The 19831-nt window shown below is 45.4% G+C and overlaps 1 protein-coding gene across 1 annotated transcript; it reads left to right on the top strand.

Annotated features, from left to right (window-relative positions):
- The first annotated feature begins 4970 nt into the window (after positions 1-4970).
- On the top strand, positions 4971-19182 carry LOC311143679 (small ubiquitin-related modifier 1-like). The gene is made up of 5 exons (XM_084179551.1): positions 4971-5093; positions 12887-12961; positions 13132-13209; positions 15803-15874; positions 17456-19182. Exons 1-5 carry the CDS (start codon positions 5079-5081, stop codon positions 17522-17524), a joined length of 309 nt encoding a protein of 102 aa, XP_084035677.1. The 5' UTR covers positions 4971-5078; the 3' UTR covers positions 17525-19182.
- Positions 19183-19831: the final 649 nt, after the last annotated feature.

Below are 19831 nucleotides of genomic sequence, written 5' to 3'. Positions count from 1 at the left end.
GACTCCCCTGGTCGTCAGACTCCCCTGGCCGTCAGACTCCCCTGGTCAGACTCCCCTGGCCGTCAGACTCCCCTGGTCAGACTCCCCTGGTCAGACTCCCCTGGTCGTCAGACTCCCCTGGCCGTCAGACTCCCCTGGTCAGACTCCCCTGGCCGTCAGACTCCCCTGGCCGTCAGACTCCCCTGGCCGTCAGACTCCCCTGGCCGTCAGACTCCCCTGGCCGTCAGACTCCCCTGGCCGTCAGACTCCCCGGGCCGTCAGACTCCCTTGGCCGTCAGACTCCCCTGGCCGTCAGACTCCCCTGGTCAGACTCCCCTGGCCGTCAGACTCCCCTGGCCGTCAGACTCCCCTGGCCGTCAGACTCCCCTGGTCAGACTCCCCTGGCCGTCAGACTCCCCTGGCCGTCAGACTCCCCTGGCCGTCAGACTCCCCTGGCCGTCAGACTCCCCTGGCCGTCAGACTCCCCTGGTCAGACTCCCCTGGCCGTCAGACTCCCCTGGCCGTCAGACTCCCATGGCCGTCAGACTCCCCTGGTCAGACTCCCCTGGCCGTCAGACTCGCCGTCAGACTCCCCTGGCCGTCAGACTCGCCGTCAGACTCCCCTGGCCGTCAGACTCCCCTGGCTGTCAGACTCCCCTGGCCGTCAGACTCCCCTGGCCGTCAGACTCCCCTGGCCGTCAGACTCCCCTGGCCGTCAGACTCCCCTGGCCGTCAGACTCCCCTGGTCAGACTCCCCTGGTCGTCAGACTCCCCTGGCCGTCAGACTCCCCTGGTCAGACTCCCCTGGCCGTCAGACTCCCCTGGCCGTCAGACTCCCCTGGCCGTCAGACTCCCCTGGTCAGACTCCCCTGGCCGTCAGACTCCCCTGGTCAGACTCCCCTGGCCGTCAGACTCCCCTGGCCGTCAGACTCCCCTGGCCGTCAGACTCCCCTGGCCGTCAGACTCCCCTGGCCGTCAGACTCCCCTGGTCAGACTCCCCTGGCCGTCAGACTCCCCTGGCCGTCAGACTCCCCTGGCCGTCAGACTCCCCTGGTCAGACTCCCCTGGCCGTCAGACTCCCCTGGCCGTCAGACTCCCCTGGCCGTCAGACTCCCCTGGCCGTCAGACTCCCCTGGCCGTCAGACTCCCCTGGTCAGACTCCCCTGGCCGTCAGACTCCCCTGGCCGTCAGACTCCCCGGGCCGTCAGACTCCCCTGGCCGTCAGACTCCCCTGGCCGTCAGACTCCCCTGGCCAGACTCCCCTGGCCGTCAGACTCCCCTGGCCGTCAGACTCCCCTGGCCGTCAGACTCCCCTGGTCAGACTCCCCTGGCCGTCAGACTCCCCTGGCCGTCAGACTCCCCTGGCCGTCAGACTCCCCTGGCCGTCAGACTCCCCTGGCCGTCAGACTCCCCTGGTCAGACTCCCCTGGCCGTCAGACTCCCCTGGCCGTCAGACTCCCATGGCCGTCAGACTCCCCTGGTCAGACTCCCCTGGCCGTCAGACTCGCCGTCAGACTCCCCTGGCCGTCAGACTCCCCTGGCCGTCAGACTCCCCTGGTCGTCAGACTCCCCTGGCCGTCAGACTCCCCTGGTCAGACTCCCCTGGTCAGACTCCCCTGGCCGTCAGACTCCCCTGGCCGTCAGACTCCCCTGGCCGTCAGACTCCCCTGGCCCTCAGACTCCCCTGGTCGTCAGACTCCCCTGGCCGTCAGACTCCCCTGGCCGTCAGACTCCCCTGGTCAGACTCCCCTGGCCGTCAGACTCCCCTGGTCAGACTCCCCTGGCCGTCAGACTCCCCTGGCCGTCAGACTCCCCTGGCCGTCAGACTCCCCTGGCCGTCAGACTCCCCTGGTCAGACTCCCCTGGTCGTCAGACTCCCCTGGCCGTCAGACTCCCCTGGCCGTCAGACTCCCCTGGCCGTCAGACTCCCCTGGCCGTCAGACTCCCCTGGCCCTCAGACTCCCCTGGTCAGACTCCCCTGGCCGTCAGACTCCCCTGGCCGTCAGACTCCCCTGGCCGTCAGACTCCCCTGGTCAGACTCCCCTGGCCGTCAGACTCCCCTGGTCAGACTCCCCTGGCCGTCAGACTCCCCTGGCCGTCAGACTCCCCTGGCCGTCAGACTCCCCTGGCCGTCAGACTCCCCTGGCCGTCAGACTCCCCTGGTCAGACTCCCCTGGCCGTCAGACTCCCCTGGCCGTCAGACTCCCCTGGCCGTCAGACTCCCCTGGTCAGACTCCCCTGGCCGTCAGACTCCCCTGGCCGTCAGACTCCCCTGGCCGTCAGACTCCCCTGGCCGTCAGACTCCCCTGGCCGTCAGACTCCCCTGGCCGTCAGACTCCCCTGGCCGTCAGACTCCCCTGGTCAGACTCCCCTGGCCGTCAGACTCCCCTGGTCAGACTCCCCTGGCCGTCAGACTCCCCTGGCCGTCAGACTCCCCTGGCCGTCAGACTCCCCTGGCCGTCAGACTCCCCTGGCCGTCAGACTCCCCTGGTCAGACTACCCGGTCCTGATGACCTCCCTGCAGCTGCAGCCCGTATCAGCTTCTTCTCCAGCTTCCTCTTCCTCATCTTCCGGTGGTCAGCGGGGCAGAGCAGGTCCCCTGGCTGCGCCACAGACTGTCCCCAGACAGGATCAGCCCTGGCTCACCTGATGGAGGTCAAGTTTACATCTCTAAAGATTTGTCTGGGTTTAAGGGTCTCTTTTCCAAGCTTAAAAGGATAAACATTCACATGCAACACCACGGGCCAGAAAAGGTTGAATACATTGGCCATGCTGTCAATCCAGCATGACTTCTGCCGCGTTCAAAACAACTGGAAACTCGGAACTAGGAAATCTCAGACTTCAGTGAGTTCAAGACATCTGGGAACTCTGATAAAACTAGCTCAGACTGGGAAAATACATTTTGAACGGTCATCCAATTCGGAATTCCAAGTCGGGAACTCGGGCCTCTTTCTAGAGCTCCGACCTGAAGATCACTGACGTCATGATTCGACCTTGTTTTTTTCAGAGTTCCCAGTTGTCTTGAAAGCCCCATAAATCCAGAGAATACCAGACTTTGATGACAAAGTTTAATGACTAAACTTGCCCACAAGAAGGACCGCTGCACCACCTTCCTGTTTAAGTGAGCACAGCCCAACAAGGTGAGTCCAAAAATGTATTGTATGCTGCTGCATAAATGATGTAATATGCCAGGGAGATATGTATACTGTAACTAAGAAAGTAATACTAAGTGTATGTTGTGTAGTAAGCTGTTAGTAGCCCATGTGCCTCACCCTAATAATTTGGTCCCTTTCCCCCTCATAACTTAGCCTACTTTTTTTTATTTTTTTTATTTCACCTTTATTTAACCAGGTAAGCCAGTTGAGAACAAGTTCTCATTTACAACTGCGACCTGGCCAAGATAAAGCAAAGCAGTGTGATAAAAACAACAACACACAGTTACATATGGGGTAAACAAAACATAAAGTCAAAAATACAACAGAAAATATATATACAGTGTGTGCAGTGTATACTACTGTTCTGACTTGGTGGTGCATATGTAGCCTATAGCCTTTTAGAGAAATGGAATCATCTAATATTGTAAGAGCTTTCGTTGTCTGCTTATATTCCCCCTTTATTTATCCTAGGGTTCTGACTTGGTGTACAGGGAGAACACTGTAAGAACGGCCCATGTTCTGAAATCTGTCGCTGTACATTTCAAAAGTGCTGAACAAATAGTTATATTGACTACATCCGTCCTAGCTCGCTCATTAATGTCTTAATTGAAATTACGGATTGCCTCTTATCAGCTTGTCGTTCCCTTACGCCATAGTTTGTACATCCCAATTGTCAGTAGAAACCACATTTGTTTAAGCAAGTCAGCCATATATCAGCGATGTTTCTTTAAAAAGTGATAAATGAGGCTGAATGAACTGTTTCGCTGCCAGACAAGGCTCCGCTGAAAGCCAGGTGTAGCGGTGGTAAGGATTCACTCCATGGTGCTGAAAAGAAAGCTCTGCTGTTGGGACAGCTTTATGGAGGCCCTAACAGTTTGTGGTAACCATTTGTCACCGTTATAGTGCAATTAATGTATTGTTTATTGTTGTGTTGTGTAGTGGCTTTGCTGGCATGCATCTAAAACATTTTTTTGAGTTTGCCCCACCAAGATTTGTATGCTAAAATCGCCACTACCCGGCATTAAAGCTAATAAAGCTTTATTTATTTATTAATGCATTAATTTATTCATTAATTAATTAATAGTTTTTTGCATAAGTGTTTATGGACTGCTATCCTATCCATGTACCAATAAAGATCCATCCATTCTAGTGGGACTTGTTCCACAAACATGCTTTAATCTGAGGGTTAGCAGTGAGATTAGAAATTATTTCCATAAAATAAAAAACGTAGTACTGAAGTACAAATGGAAAACTAATTTGGGGATATTCCACCAGACAGAGAAACCACCAGGAGTGTATTCATTACGTCTTTACCGTTTAAGAACCAAATGGAAGCAAACGGGATGAAACGGGCAGGGACCTACTTGAATTTAACCAATAGAAACTCTCGTTGTCGTTGCAAACCGTTTTCTGTTTGGAGTAACCGTTTTCTGTTTGGAGTTAACGTCTTCTGTTGCAAAACGTTTTACAACAGACAATTATTTATTTTTTTGATTTGAAACGTTTTGCAACAGAATTGGCGTAATGAATACACCCTAGCTACAAACGATTTACACAACATACTTTGCGTGAGGGAGATCCAGGTTGTCACTAGTTACTACAGCCACAAAGTCCAAATTGGCGATATCGTAAAAAATCATGAAAACAAACATTTTATTTTTGGTCTTCATTTAAGGTTAGAAATAAATTTAGCAGTGTGGTTAGGGTTAAATCTGATTTTAAGAAGAGAAAATGTAGAAAAAAGCTGGGGTTTAGCCATTTGTGGCTGTGGTAACTAGGTTTAGCCATTTGTGGCTGTGGTAACTAGCGACGACCGGAGATCCACCTCTTTCCAATGACGTCACGGACAGTGTTTTGGAGGCGAGGAGTTGTTGAAGAAAATCGAAGAGCCTTGTTGTCAACACGGGCGTCCTAAACTGCTCTATCTAATATACAGAGAACAATATGTCAGAAGATACAGTAAGTGATAACTACTTATATAACATTTACCACTAAACAGTAGCTACATTTACACCGCGAGATAAGTCAGCAAACTGATAGCAGTTCGTTCACAGACTGCTAGCTATGTTAGCCATGGTACTAGCTGGCGTGCTACCAGCTAACTGGGGCCAAATGCTTTGCAGCTGCTAAGACAGTTAGTTAGCTAGTTTGATAGTACTTGTTAGCTAACTATCTAGCTAGTTAGCCAAGTTCGTTTCCAACTAGAGAGGACAGAAAGAGCTGCCCCAGACAATATCTGTGCGTTAGAGATGTCGACGAGGAGTATGACAGGTCTCCTCCAATGATGTGTATATAAACCAATGATTGCTGATGCTATGTCTATTGGCCATTGAGTGGCTTTGAAGCCACCGGTCGGCCATATTGGTTCTCCCCAGCAGAGCAGTTCTCCATAGAAAGGAATAGTAATGGCGTCTTTTTGTAGGCACTAACTCCGCCTTGGTTCGTTGGACAAAGCCCATGGGAAAGTGATGATAGTTATTTGGAAAAACACAGGTTTAGGAGATCTTATACGTTTTGGTCTTCTTCAGCTAATATCACTTTTTGTGAATTTTGATGCATTTATGTAATTTAAAAAAAGCTCATAAGCCTCATAATTCATAAAGGTCATGTTAACTGACTGATATTATCATAGAACAAAATGTATATGATCTCCAAAGCCTATGTTAACCTCAGACCTTATTTTTGGCATTTATCTCAACCCTATTCTTTCTCCATTCATTTTTCCCCATAGGAATGGCTGAACGAACCAGAGGTAACTCATTTCCGGCTTTTAGGACTACGAGCTGGCAGGCTCTATAGGAATTAATGGAATTCTACAGTATTTCAGTTAAATGTCTCAAGGACAAAATGACACACTGAGTTTTCAAAACAATAAGAACACCTGCTATATTTTTTTTACGGTGGCCCCGTGTAGCCCAGTTGGTAGAGCATGGCGTTTGCGGCGCCAGTGTTGTGGGTTCGATTCCCACGGGGGGCCAGTATGAAAAATGTATGCACTCACTAACTGTAAGTCGCTCTGGATGAGAGCGTCTGGTAAATGACTAAAATGTAAAAATGGTGGTGGAGTGCCAAGATGGAGGCGAGTGGCTTCAAAACAGCGCCTCCTGTCTATCATCTAGTGCAGGGGTGTCAAACTCATTTTAGCTCAGGGGCCACATGGAGGAAAATCTATTCCCAAGTGGGCCGGACCGGAAAAATCATGGTATATATAACTTAAAAACAACAACTTCAGATTGTTTTCTTTGTTTTAATACGATCAACATACAACATAAAGCTGGAGCCTGAGGACAGTGTGTCCAAAATAGTACAAGCACAACATCACTATTAATCATAAAACACGTCAAGTTTATTTGAAAATTCTAAAGAAAAAGAACACACAAACACACAATGCCTCAGTGATTAACAGAACTGTTTCACAGATCACAGAACTATATCAGGGTGTCATTTCTCAGGCAGAAATGTAGATAAAAATAATGAAATCCTGTTCCCCAAACAAGTGCAAGAACCACAGAGTCAAGAATAGGTTAAATATACAAATACAATAAAATCAATTAAAAACAATAGCACATCAACATAAAAACATATAAACATAAATCTGAAAGCGTTGCTCAAACTCCCGTAACAGTCCCGTTATTTTATCTTTGAACCGCTTCATGTCTGCCACATGTTGGGTCGCACACACATTTTTCAGACAGGGGAAGTGAGCTGCATCACCACCGGCAAGTTGCGTCTCCCACAATGACAGCTTCAACTTGAAAGAACGTATGCTGTCATAATACTGCGTGACAACTTTGTTGCGCCCTTGCAGCTGTTTGTTCAAGTTATTCAGGTGCTCTGTAACATCCACCATAAATGCAAGGTCCTGCATCCATTCTGCGGAATGAAATTCTAACACTGGTTTGCCCTTTTCTTCCATGAACTGTTCAATTTCTTCTCGTAAATCAAAGAAACGCCTCAGCACAGCACCTCGGCTTAACCATCTTACCTCAGTGTGGTATGGCAGGCCATAGATGTGGTCTTTCTCTCTGAGAAGGCTGTCAAACTGACGGTGATTCAGGCTTCTGGATCGGATGAAATTAACAGTTTGGATGACCACTTTCATGACGTTATCCATCTTTAATGACTTGTAACACAAAGCCTCCTGGTGCAAAATACAGTGAAAAGTCAAAAAATCACGTCCTCCATTTGCAGATTGCACTTTCTCTCTGAACTTTGTCACAACGGCTGCTTTTTTCCCGATCATTGAGGGCGCACCATCTGTAGCCAGGCTGACAGCGCGGGACCAGTCCACTCCGACCCTGTCCAGCGCGCCGACGAGTGCGGTAAAAATATCAGCTGCTGTCGTTGTATCTGTCATCGGCACCAACTCCACGAACTCCTCGGTAACGGTCAATGTGTCATCAACTCCGCGGATGAAAATGGCCAGTTGTGCAACATCTGTAATGTCCGTGCTTTCATCAATTGCAACCGAAAACGCAATAAATGACTTTACTTTTTGCTTCAACTGGCTGTCCAAATCCACTGAAAGATCGGAAATCCTGTCTGCAACTGTGTTTCTTGTCAGGCTGATATTTGCAAAAGCCTGCCGCTTTTCAGGGCACACAATCTCCGCTGCCTTCATCATGCATGTTTTTACAAATTCACCCTCACTAAATGGTTTTGAAGCCACTGCGATTTCATTAGCAATGAGGTAGCTAGCTTTCTCGGCTGTGAGTAAACACAGACTGCTGTTTCTTCAGACCCGCCAACAGTTCATTCACCTTCTCTCATCTCCGCTGTCCTTGAAAATTGTCATATTTGTCGGCATGAAGACTCACATAGTGGCGACGAAGGTTATATTCTTTCAGCACTGCAACATGCTCTGAACACACCAAACATACAGCTTTCCCATTAAATTCCGTGAATAAATAGGATGACAATTTTTCTTGGAACACTCTGCACTCTGCGTCCACTTTTCTCTTTTTTGACAGAGACATATTGGGGCAATGAGGGTGCCAAAGCACATAATGTTAAAAGTAGAAGCCGTAATAAATATCGTGGGCAAAACAAAGTAGCTCATTGGCTGCACGTGCTTGACCTACTTGCTCTGCCCCGGTATAAACAGTTTGCTTGCTTAACACAATTGCTATTGCGCCATCCAGTGGACGCAATTGGAACAGCAGTTTATTTTATAGAAAAATTGCAGCGCATTTTTATACTTTACAAAATTATTATTATTATTATTATTATTATTTTTAAATCATCTCGCGGGCCGGATTAAACCCGTTTGCGGGCCTGATCCGGCCCGTGGGCCGGACGTTTGACACCCCTGATCTAGTGTGTATATAAATCATTGGGCTCCTCTCTAAGGCCCAGGAAGCTCAGATTCAAACTCCCGTTAGACAGCTCTGCAAGCGTTATGTCAAAATACGTTAGTTACTCACCAAATATGGAGTTTTGCTGAGCAACTATCTTAATTTACTCCTGTTACTTCCAAAAAAGGTCTAAATAAAGATTTACAAGCAACCGAAAAAAAATGCCTATTCGGCACCTCCAATGTAAATCACCCATTACTGCCACACACAGGTCGGAAGTCTACAACAGCTCAATATTTGGAGGTGCCGATTTGCTTGTACAGTTTTATTTAGACCATTCTTGGAAGTACATACAAGCTGTAACGGGAGTATATTAAGGTAGTTGCGCAGCGAAACTCCGTACGTATTTTGACATTAAAATGCTTGCAGAGCTGTTTAATGGGAGCTTCCTGGGTGTTAGAGATACAATACATCACAAAAAGTATGTGGACACCCCTTCATATTAGTGTTTTCGACTATTTCAGCCACATCCGTTGGTGACAGGTGTATAAAATCGAGCACACAGCCATGTAATCTCCATAGACAAACATTGGCAGTAGAATGGCCTTACTGAAGAGCTCAGTGACTTTCAACGTGGCACCATCATAGGATGCCACCTTTCCAACAAGTCAGTTTGTCAAATTTCTGCCCTGCTAGAGCTGCCCGGGTCAACTGTAAGTGCTGTTATTGTGAAGTGGAAACGTCTAAGAGCAACAACGGCTCAGCAGCGAAATGATAGGCCACACAAGTTCACAGAAAGGTACCACCGAGTGCTGAAGACGTCTGTCCTCAGCTGCAACACTCACTACCGAGTTCCAAACTGCCTCTGAAAGAAATGTCAGCACAAGAAGTGTTCGTCGGGAGCTTCATGAAATGGTCCCGTGTGGCTCAGTTGGTAGAGCATGGCACTTGCAACACCAGGGTTGTGGGTTCGATTCCCACAGGGGACCAGTACGAGAAAATGTATCCATCACATAGCATCGTTGCATCACGTGTGTGGTGGCCCAGACCACTCTAAGGACCCCCTGTGTATAAGGCATGATTATGTGTAGCTAAGATATAACTTCAGGCTCCATGCCGAACTCCGATTTTAAACGTCTTCTGTTTTTAGTAATAGATATGGCTAGCTCTTGAAAACCCTCTCAAACCGTTTTCAGCAGTTAGCTTCGCCCACAGTTGGCTGCGTGTGAACTACAATTCCGACCAGGGGGGCGTCATGCACCCCAAAAATCTGAGGGGGCACAAAGTAAGTGAGGATGGCCTGAAAGCTTTTTCCTGCGATTTAGAGCCATAATCATTATGCCTAATTCTATGTAAAATATGTATTTTTATGCATACCAAAGCATATTTTTCTGCATACCAAAGCATATTTTTCTGCATATCAAAGCATATTTTTCTGCATATCAAATAATATTTTTCTGCATACCAAAGCATATTTTTCTGCATACCAAAGCATATTTTTCTGCATACCAAAGCATATTTGTCTGCATACCAAAGCATATTTTTCTGCATACCAAAGCATATTTTTCTGCATACCAAAGCATATTTTTCTGCATACCAAAGCATATTTTTCTGCATACCAAAGCATATTTTTCTGCATACCAAAGCATATTTTTCTGCATACCAAAGCATATTTTTCTGCATACCAAAGCATATTTTTCTGCATACCAAAGCATATTTTTCTGCATACCAAAGCATACCAAAGCATACCAAAGCATACCAAAGCATACCAAAGCATATTTTTCTGCATACCAAAGCATACCAAAGCATACCAAAGCATACCAAAGCATACATTTTGAGCTGTCTGTATCCTCCAGTCAGGTGGTTATTTTTTTTAAAGAAACTAAATATACTTCTTTTGCAAAAATCTGGGTAACAGATTCAAAGGAATGTGAGTTTTATTCAGTACATTTAGTTATTGCCATCAGGCATGCAAGCTAAGGTAGATAGTTGGACAAGCTAGCTACTCTAACTTGACTGATATCCTGAAATGGCTTCTTGGTAGCTAGTTATGAGGATGGGAGATTGGGAACCTATCTGGGCTAAAGCTAACTTCATAAAATTGCTAGGTGGTTAGTAGACCATGGTGCTTGCCTACGGAGCTGTGAGGGGAACGGCACCTCCTTACCTTCAGGCTCTGATCAGACCCTACACCCAAACGAGGGCATTGTGTTCATCCACCTCTGGCCTGCTGGCTCCCCTTCCTCTGCGGAAGCACAGTTCCCGCTCAGCCCAGTCAAAACTGTTCGCTGCTCTGGCACCCCAATGGTGGAACAAGCTCCCTCACGACGCCAGGACAGCGGAGTCACTCACCACCTTCCGGAGACACTTGAAACCCCACCTCTTTAAGGAATACCTGGGATAGGATAAAGTAATCCTTCTACCCCCCCCTTACCCCACCAAAAAATAAAAATAATAATAATAATAGTAAAGTGGTTATCCCACTGGCTATAAGGTGAATGCACCAATTTGTAAGTCGCTCTGGATAAGAGCGTCTGCTAAATGACGTAAATGTAATGTAAATGTAGTATTACAGAGAAACAAATACTTTTTTTGGGGGGGGGGGATTAAAAACACATCACACGTTTAAAAACGTCAATAATCATTGCGTGCGAAAACGGTTTTTCAAAACAAATGCTGATATGTCCCTTTATCTTTTATATCAGCGAGAAAGAATATTTCAAAAAAAATATATATATATACTAATTAGCACAGGTGACTGCCCAGGAAGGGAGTGCGGCTCAAACCCTCAACCTTCTGCCCCGGAGCCGCTCCATCGACTGTGAACCGTGCTCGTGGGGCAGAGTCGATATCTGGGTTATAAACCCAGGGTCGTTACAGTAGGTACAGTGCCTTCAAAAAGTATTCACACCCCTTGACTTTTTCCACATTTTGTTGTTACAGCCTGAATTTAAAATTGATTAAATTGAGATTTTTTGGTAATGGCCTACACACGATACCCCATAACGTCAAAATGGAATTATGTTTTTAATTTTGTTTTAACAGTATTCAACCCATTTGTTATGGCAAGCCTAAATAAGTTCAGGAGTAAAAATGTGCTTAACAAGTCACACAATAAGTTGCATGGACTCACTCTGTGTGCAATAATAGTGTTTAACATGATTTTTTTAATGACTACCTCATCTCTGTACCCCATCATACAATTATCTGTAAGGTCCCTGAGTTGAGCAGTGAATTTCAAACATCTAATTTACAGAGTGAAATTAAGGAAGCCTGTACAGAATATATAATATTTTGCAACAAAGTAATAAATAAAGTAAAACTGCAAAACATTTGGCTACGAAATTACCTTCATGTCCTGAATACAAAGCGTTATGTTTAGGGCAACTCCAGAGCTTGAAGAATTTAGAAAAGAATAATGTACAATCCAGGTGTGTAAAGCTCTTAGAGACTTACCCAGAAAGACTCACAGCTGTAATCGCTGCCAAAGGTGATTCTAACATGTATTGACTCAGTGGGTTGAATACTGATCTAATCAACATATATTACTGTTTTCTTTTTCTTTCACTTTGACTTTACATAGTATTTTGTGTAGATGATTGACAAAAAATGACAATTAAATCAATTTTAATCCCACGTTGTAACACAACAACATGTGGAAAAAGTCCAGGGGTGTGAATACTTTCTGAAGGCCCTGTAGGAAAGCGCTTTGAAGTCACACTGAACAGAAATATAAACACAACATGCAACAATTTCAAAGATTTTACTGAGTTACAGTTCATATGAGGAAATCAGTCAATTGAAATAAAGTCATTAGGCCCTAATCTCTAGATTTCACATGACTGGGCAGGGGTGGAGCCATGACTGGGCAGGGGTGGAGCCATGACTGGGCAGGGGCGGAGCCATGACTGGGCAGGGGTGGAGCCATGACTGGGCAGGGGCGCAGCCAGAGTGGGAGAGACAGGCCCAGCCAATCAGAATGCGTTTTTCCCCACAAAAGGGCTTTATTACAGACAGAAATACTCATCAGCACTAGTGGCCTTTTATTGTCCCCAGCACAAGGTGCACCTGTGTAATGATCATGCTGTTTAATCAGCTTCTTGATATGCCACACCTGTCAGGTGGATGGATTATCTTGGCAAAGGAGAAATGCTCACTAACAGGGACGTAAACAAATTTGTGCACAATTTTAGAGAAATAAGCTTTTTGTGCGTATGGAAAATTTAATAGGATTATTTTTTTCAGGTCATGAAACATGGGACCAACACTTTACATGTTGCGTTTTTATATTTTTGTTCAGTATATTTGGGGCTGTATGGCTTGGTCCGTTATAGCAAAAGGAAACAAAAGCCATTGGGCGAGCACATCTGCAGACCTAGCTAAAACAAACTGGTATATTAGTGTTGAAGCCTATGATTGAATGACAAGCCAATTCATGGAATGTCTATTCTCTTGAAGGACACAAAACCTTCAAGTCAGGATGGAGGAGACCAAAAAGATGGAGAATACATCAAACTGAAAGTGATCGGTCAGGTAAGAAGTTTCGAGTTGGACTATTATGCTGATGATGATCCTGATGATCAGTAGGTATGGTGAGGTTGGTTTATCAGAGTCAATTCATCCACATATATCAGTTGACCTGTTGACCTCGGTTGTTTAAATGTTGGACTCTGAATCTGTTCTCTTTTGTCTTCCAACCTCAGGACAACAGTGAAATTCACTTCAAAGTGAAGATGACGACCCATCTGAAGAAGCTGAAGGAGTCTTATAGCCAGAGACAGGTAATAATCCCATCTCACTCACAACTTATAGCCAGAGACAGGTAATATTCCCATCTCACTCACAACTTATAGCCAGAGACAGGTAATATTCCCATCTCACTCACAACTTATAGCCAGAGACAGGTAATATTCCCATCTCACTCACAACTTATAGCCAGAGACAGGTAATATTCCCATCTCACTCACAACTTATAGCCAGAGACAGGTAATATTCCCATCCCACTCACAACTTATAGCCAGAGACAGGTAATATTCCCATCTCCAGGTAATATCCCCATGTCACTCACAACTTATAGCCAGAGACAGGTAATATTCCCATCTCCAGGTAATATTCCCATCTCACTCACAACTTATAGCCAGAGACAGGTAATATTCCCATCTCACTCACAACTTATAGCCAGAGACAGGTAATATTCCCATCTCACTCACAACTTATAGCCAGAGACAGGTAATATTCCCATCTCACTCACAACTTATAGCCAGAGACAGGTAATATTCCCATCCCACTCACAACTTATAGCCAGAGACAGGTAATATTCCCATCCCACTCACAACTTATAGCCAGAGACAGGTAATATTCCCATCTCACTCACAACTTATAGCCAGAGACAGGTAATATTCCCATCTCACTCACAACTTATAGCCAGAGACAGGTAATATTCCCATCTCACTCACAACTTATAGCCAGAGACAGGTAATATTCCCATCTCATCTCACTCACAACTTATAGCCAGAGACAGGTAATATTCCCATCTCACTCACAACTTATAGCCAGAGACAGGTAATAATCCCATCTCACTCACAACTTATAGCCAGAGACAGGTAATAATCCCATCTCACTCACAACTTATAGCCAGAGACAGGTAATATTCCCATCTCATCTCACTCACAACTTATAGCCAGAGACAGGTAATATTCCCATCCCACTCACAACTTATAGCCAGAGACAGGTAATATTCCCATCTCACTCACAACTTATAGCCAGAGACAGGTAATATTCCCATCTCACTCACAACTTATAGCCAGAGACAGGTAATATTCCCATCTCACTCACAACTTATAGCCAGAGACAGGTAATATTCCCATCTCCAGGTAATATCCCCATGTCACTCACAACTTATAGCCAGAGACAGGTAATATTCCCATCTCCAGGTAATATTCCCATCTCACTCACAACTTATAGCCAGAGACAGGTAATATTCCCATCTCACTCACAACTTATAGCCAGAGACAGGTAATAATCCCATCTCACTCACAACTTATAGCCAGAGACAGGTAATAATCCCATCTCACTCACAACTTATAGCCAGAGACAGGTAATATTCCCATCTCACTCACAACTTATAGCCAGAGACAGGTAATATTCCCATCTCACTCACAACTTATAGCCAGAGACAGGTAATATTCCCATCTCATCTCACTCACAACTTATAGCCAGAGACAGGTAATATTCCCATCTCACTCACAACTTATAGCCAGAGACAGGTAATATTCCCATCTCACTCACAACTTATAGCCAGAGACAGGTAATATTCCCATCTCATCTCACTCACAACTTATAGCCAGAGACAGGTAATATTCCCATCTCACTCACAACTTATAGCCAGAGACAGGTAATAATCCCATCTCACTCACAACTTATAGCCAGAGACAGGTAATATTCCCATCTCATCTCACTCACAACTTATAGCCAGAGACAGGTAATATTCCCATCTCACTCACAACTTATAGCCAGAGACAGGTAATATTCCCATCCCACTCACAACTTATAGCCAGAGACAGGTAATATTCCCATCTCACTCACAACTTATAGCCAGAGACAGGTAATATTCCCATCTCACTCACAATTTATAGCCAGAGACAGGTAATATTCCCATCTCACTCACAACTTATAGCCAGAGACAGGTAATATTCCCATCTCACTCACAACTTATAGCCAGAGACAGGTAATATTCCCATCTCACTCACAACTTATAGCCAGAGACAGGTAATATTCCCATCCCACTCACAACTTATAGCCAGAGACAGGTAATATTCCCATCTCCAGGTAATATCCCCATGTCACTCACAACTTATAGCCAGAGACAGGTAATATTCCCATCTCCAGGTAATATTCCCATCTCACTCACAACTTATAGCCAGAGACAGGTAATATTCCCATCTCACTCACAACTTATAGCCAGAGACAGGTAATATTCCCATCTCATCTCACTCACAACTTATAGCCAGAGACAGGTAATATTCCCATCTCACTCACAACTTATAGCCAGAGACAGGTAATATTCCCATCCCACTCACAACTTATAGCCAGAGACAGGTAATATTCCCATCTCACTCACAACTTGACTAAAGGTTTTCTGGTCATTCCTAGTGAGCGACATGTTGTCTGTGTGTGAGCCTCAAATGGCACTCTGTATCCCATCGGGCTCTGGTCAAAAGTAGCACACTCTATAGGGAATAGGGAGCCATAGGGCTCTGGTCAAAGTAGCACACTCTATAGGGAATAGGGAGCCATTTGGGACTCACAATGTGTTCTTCCTTACCCAACATTTGTATGTATTCACTCAGCCTTCCTTGCCTGCTTGTTCTTTAGGGTGTCCATATGAGTACCTTACGGTTTCTATTTGAGGGACAAAGAATCTCAGACAACCACACTCCAAAAGAGGTAGCTATGCTTTTTGTGTTGTTCTGTCTGATCCATAGCCTCTTCATGGCTGCAACATCATCTACCACACATACAGGACTCATCTGTACCCAGTTGTTTGGGTGGTAAAGGTAGATTCAGTGATATGACGAAGGTGCACTAAGTAAACGGCATAGTGGGTCAATTTCCGCAACAACTAAGAACGTTGAAGCGCAGGCTAAACTCCCTACTGTTATTTCACATTGACTCTGTACCGGTACCCCCTGTATATAGCCTCTCTACTGTTATTTCCCATTGACTCTGTACCGGTACCCCCTGTATATAGCCTCCCTACTGTTATTTCACATTGACTCTGTACCGGTACCCCCCTGTATATAGCCTCTCTACTGTTATTTCCCATTGACTCTGTACCGGTACCCCCTGTATATAGCCTCCCTACTGTTATTTCCCATTGACTCTGTACCGGTACCCCCTGTATATAGCCTCTCTACTGTTATTTCCCATTGACTCTGTACCGGTACCCCCTGTATATAGCCTCCCTACTGTTATTTCCCATTGACTCTGTACCGGTACCCCCCTGTATATAGCCTCCCTACTGTTATTTCCCATTGACTCTGTACCGGTACCCCCTGTATATAGCCTCTCTACTGTTATTTCCCATTGACTCTGTACCGGTACCCCCTGTATATAGCCTCCCTACTGTTATTTCCCATTGACTCTGTACCGGTACCCCCTGTATATAGCCTCCCTACTGTTATTTTACTGCTGCTCTTTAATTATTTGCTTTTATTTTTTACTTATCTATTTTTTACTTAACACTTTTTTTAAAATTATTTTAATTTTAAAAAACTGCATTGTTGGTTAATGGCTTGTAAGTAAGCATTTCACTGTAATGTCTACACCTGTTGTATTCGGCGCATGTGACAAATACAATTTTATTTGATTTAGCTGTCTACCTTTAAGGCTCAACAGTATCTGTTCAGCTGGCTGCGTTTACACAGGCAGTCCAGTTCTGATCTTCTTTCCACTAATTGGGCCTTTGACCAATCAGATCAACTCTTTTGCCAATAATTGGGCGAAGGATCAGAATGGGGCTGCCATTATGCCTCCATCTAAACAGCTCTCCCCCTCTCCTCCTCTCCCCCTCTCTCCCTCTCTCCTCTCCCCCTCTCTCCTCTCCCCCTCTCTCCTCTCCTCTCCTCTCCCCCTCTCTCCTCTCCCCCTCTCTCCTCTCCCCCTCTCTCCTCTCCCCCTCTCTCCTCTCCTCTCCTCTCCCCTCCCCCTCTCTCCTCTCCCCCTCTCTCCTCTCCCCCTCTCTCCTCTCCTCTCCTCTCCCCCTCTCTCCTCTCCCCCTCTCTCCTCTCCCCCTCTCTCCTCTCCCCCTCTCTCCTCTCCCCCTCTCTCCTCTCCTCTCCTCTCCCCCTCTCTCCTCTCCCCCTCTCTCCTCTCCTCTCCTCTCCTCCTCTCTCCTCTCCCCCTCTCTCCTCTCCCCCTCTCTCCTCTCCTCTCCTCTCCTCTCCTCTCCTCTCCTCTCCTCTCCTCTCCTCTCCCCCTCTCTCCCTCTCTCCCTCTCCCCCTCTCCCCCTCTCTCCTCTCCTGTAGCTGGGGATGGAAGACGAGGACGTCATCGAGGTCTATCAGGAACAGACTGGAGGACTTCAGAATAATTAATTTACCTGGATTTACCTTCTTTTATTTTTTTAATGATGATAATATTGTATTTTATATTGATTGATTTGTTTGGCTGTGTGTTCCTCTGTGGGAGAGAAGAGAGAATAACTGTCTGACACTTCTCCTGTTCTGTTCTCTTATGCTCACCTGGGCCCTGGTCTGTTTGTGGGCTATGCGTCCTGGAGTATGAGTATTATTATGAATTCGGCCCCTGGAACAAGACTAACATCATCCAGTTGTGGTTCATGATGTTGGCCAGATATCATTATTTCTGGTCATATTAACTAAACCACCAAGGCTTCAGTTTGGTTGATTAGCGTCCGTTCCATATATAGATTTCTACAGTATATATTTTACTAGCTATAGATCCTGATTTAAATTGATTGAAGATATCTAGCATGCCGCTCATAATTCCTGACTTTATGTCTAGGTATCATCCAGTTCAGTTGTTACTTTACATGAAGGTGGCATGCAATACGACTGTCTTCAATAATGTGTCTCATCGGTTTGACAGTATTTAATAACCATCAAGTTCCTATTCACTGCCTGTGTCTTTCCGTCAGAGAACGGGCAAAATGCCTAACCTAAATCCATAGGACATGGTACTCTGGAGCAGCGGTTCCCAACCGGTGAACCGGTGAGCCGCGAGGGAGTCTCCGGTGAGCCCCGACCTGTGGAACGCACATGGAATTATGACTTGGGAGCACCAGTGCCGCTCAGATGGTCTCATCTGGATGGTTGTTTCCTGTCCAGTGTTCTCGGGCTGTTACATTTATATCATTTGAGGGGCACGCATCACAAGCAAAGTCATTTGTATAATTTTACTTTGTCTGTGAAAACCAAATTGCACAGGCAAGTCTGATTTTAGGATTAGCGTAGAGTCATTTATTTCTTCATATATGTCTCTGAGCTTAGCTGAACCACAGCCTCTGCCATAGAAACAAACAGAGCATGGCGTTGTGTCCGGGGTTGCACCTTTACAATGCAGAAAACCGCTCATCTGTAGCCCAAACCTTTCAAAACAATTACTGTCTGCTGTGTAGTACTCTGGAGTACTGATTACTGTCTGCTGTGTAGTACTCTGGAGTACTGATTACTGTCTGCTGTGTAGTACTCTGGAGTACTGATTACTGTCTGCTGTGTAGTACTCTGGAGTACTGATTACTGTCTGCTGTGTAGTACTCTGGAGTACTGATTACTGTCTGCTGTGTAGTACTCTGGAGTACTGATTACTGTCTGCTGTGTAGTACTCTGGAGTACTGATTACTGTCTGCTGTGTAGTACTCTGGAGTACTGATTACTGTACTTTGATTAGATGTTAAGAAGCCTTGCATTTGTTTTCTCTCTCATCTGTGAAACTGACTGGTAAATGTATTGATAACCCTGGACTCATTCCCACAAGCTCAGTCTCATTCATGACAGGATAAAGGCTGTGAGTTCCCAGCCAAAATAGTGAGCAGTTTCTCTTTCTGACAAACCTTGTATAGCAACATTAGCATTGTACACAGTTACTTTAAAAAATAGAATATCATGAATTTAAATGTTACCCCACTTGTATATTTTCTATACATATTTTTTATACACTGAACAAAAATATAAACGCAACATGTAAAGTGTTGGTCCCATGTTTCATGAGTTGAAATAAAAAATTGCCGACATTTTCCATACTCACAGAAAGCTTATTTCTCTCAGATTTTGTGCACAAATGTGTTTACATCCCTGTTAATGTGCAATTCTCCTTTGTCAAGATAATCCATCCACCTGACAGGTGTGGCATATCAAGAAGCTGATTAAACAGTGTGATCATTACACCGGTGCACCTTGTGCTGGGGACAATAAAAGGCCACTCTAAAATGTGCAGTTTTGTTCACACAACACAATGCCACAGATGTCTCAAGTTTGCAATTGGCATGCTGACTGCAGGAATGACCACCAGAGCTGTTGCCAGATAATTGAATGTTAATTTCTCTACCATAAGCCAGGTCTAACGTCATTTTACAGAATTTGGCAGTACGTCCTACCGGATTGATTTCCTTATATGAACTGTAACTCAGTAGAATCTTTGAAATTGTTGCATGTTGTGTTTATTTTTGTTCAGGATATTTTATTTGAGTAAGACAAACATATTTTTATAACTTTGTTCTGGCACAACAACATCATGTTATTGGCTCATTTCAGGAGGGGAAACCACGGTATGCAGATCATATTGTACATTTACACATACAGGATGATCGTATGTGAGTAGCTTTACGTATCTGCCCTTCTCCCCCACTGAAGCAAATCAGAGGTCTAGATGGAGAGGATGGC

The sequence above is a fragment of the Coregonus lavaretus genome, assembly GCF_964263955.1.
Source record: "Coregonus lavaretus genome assembly, chromosome: 16".
Lineage (NCBI taxonomy): Eukaryota > Metazoa > Chordata > Actinopteri > Salmoniformes > Salmonidae > Coregonus > Coregonus lavaretus.
The sequence above is the reverse complement of the archived record's forward strand: the minus strand, read 5'-3'. Positions and strand labels throughout refer to the sequence as shown.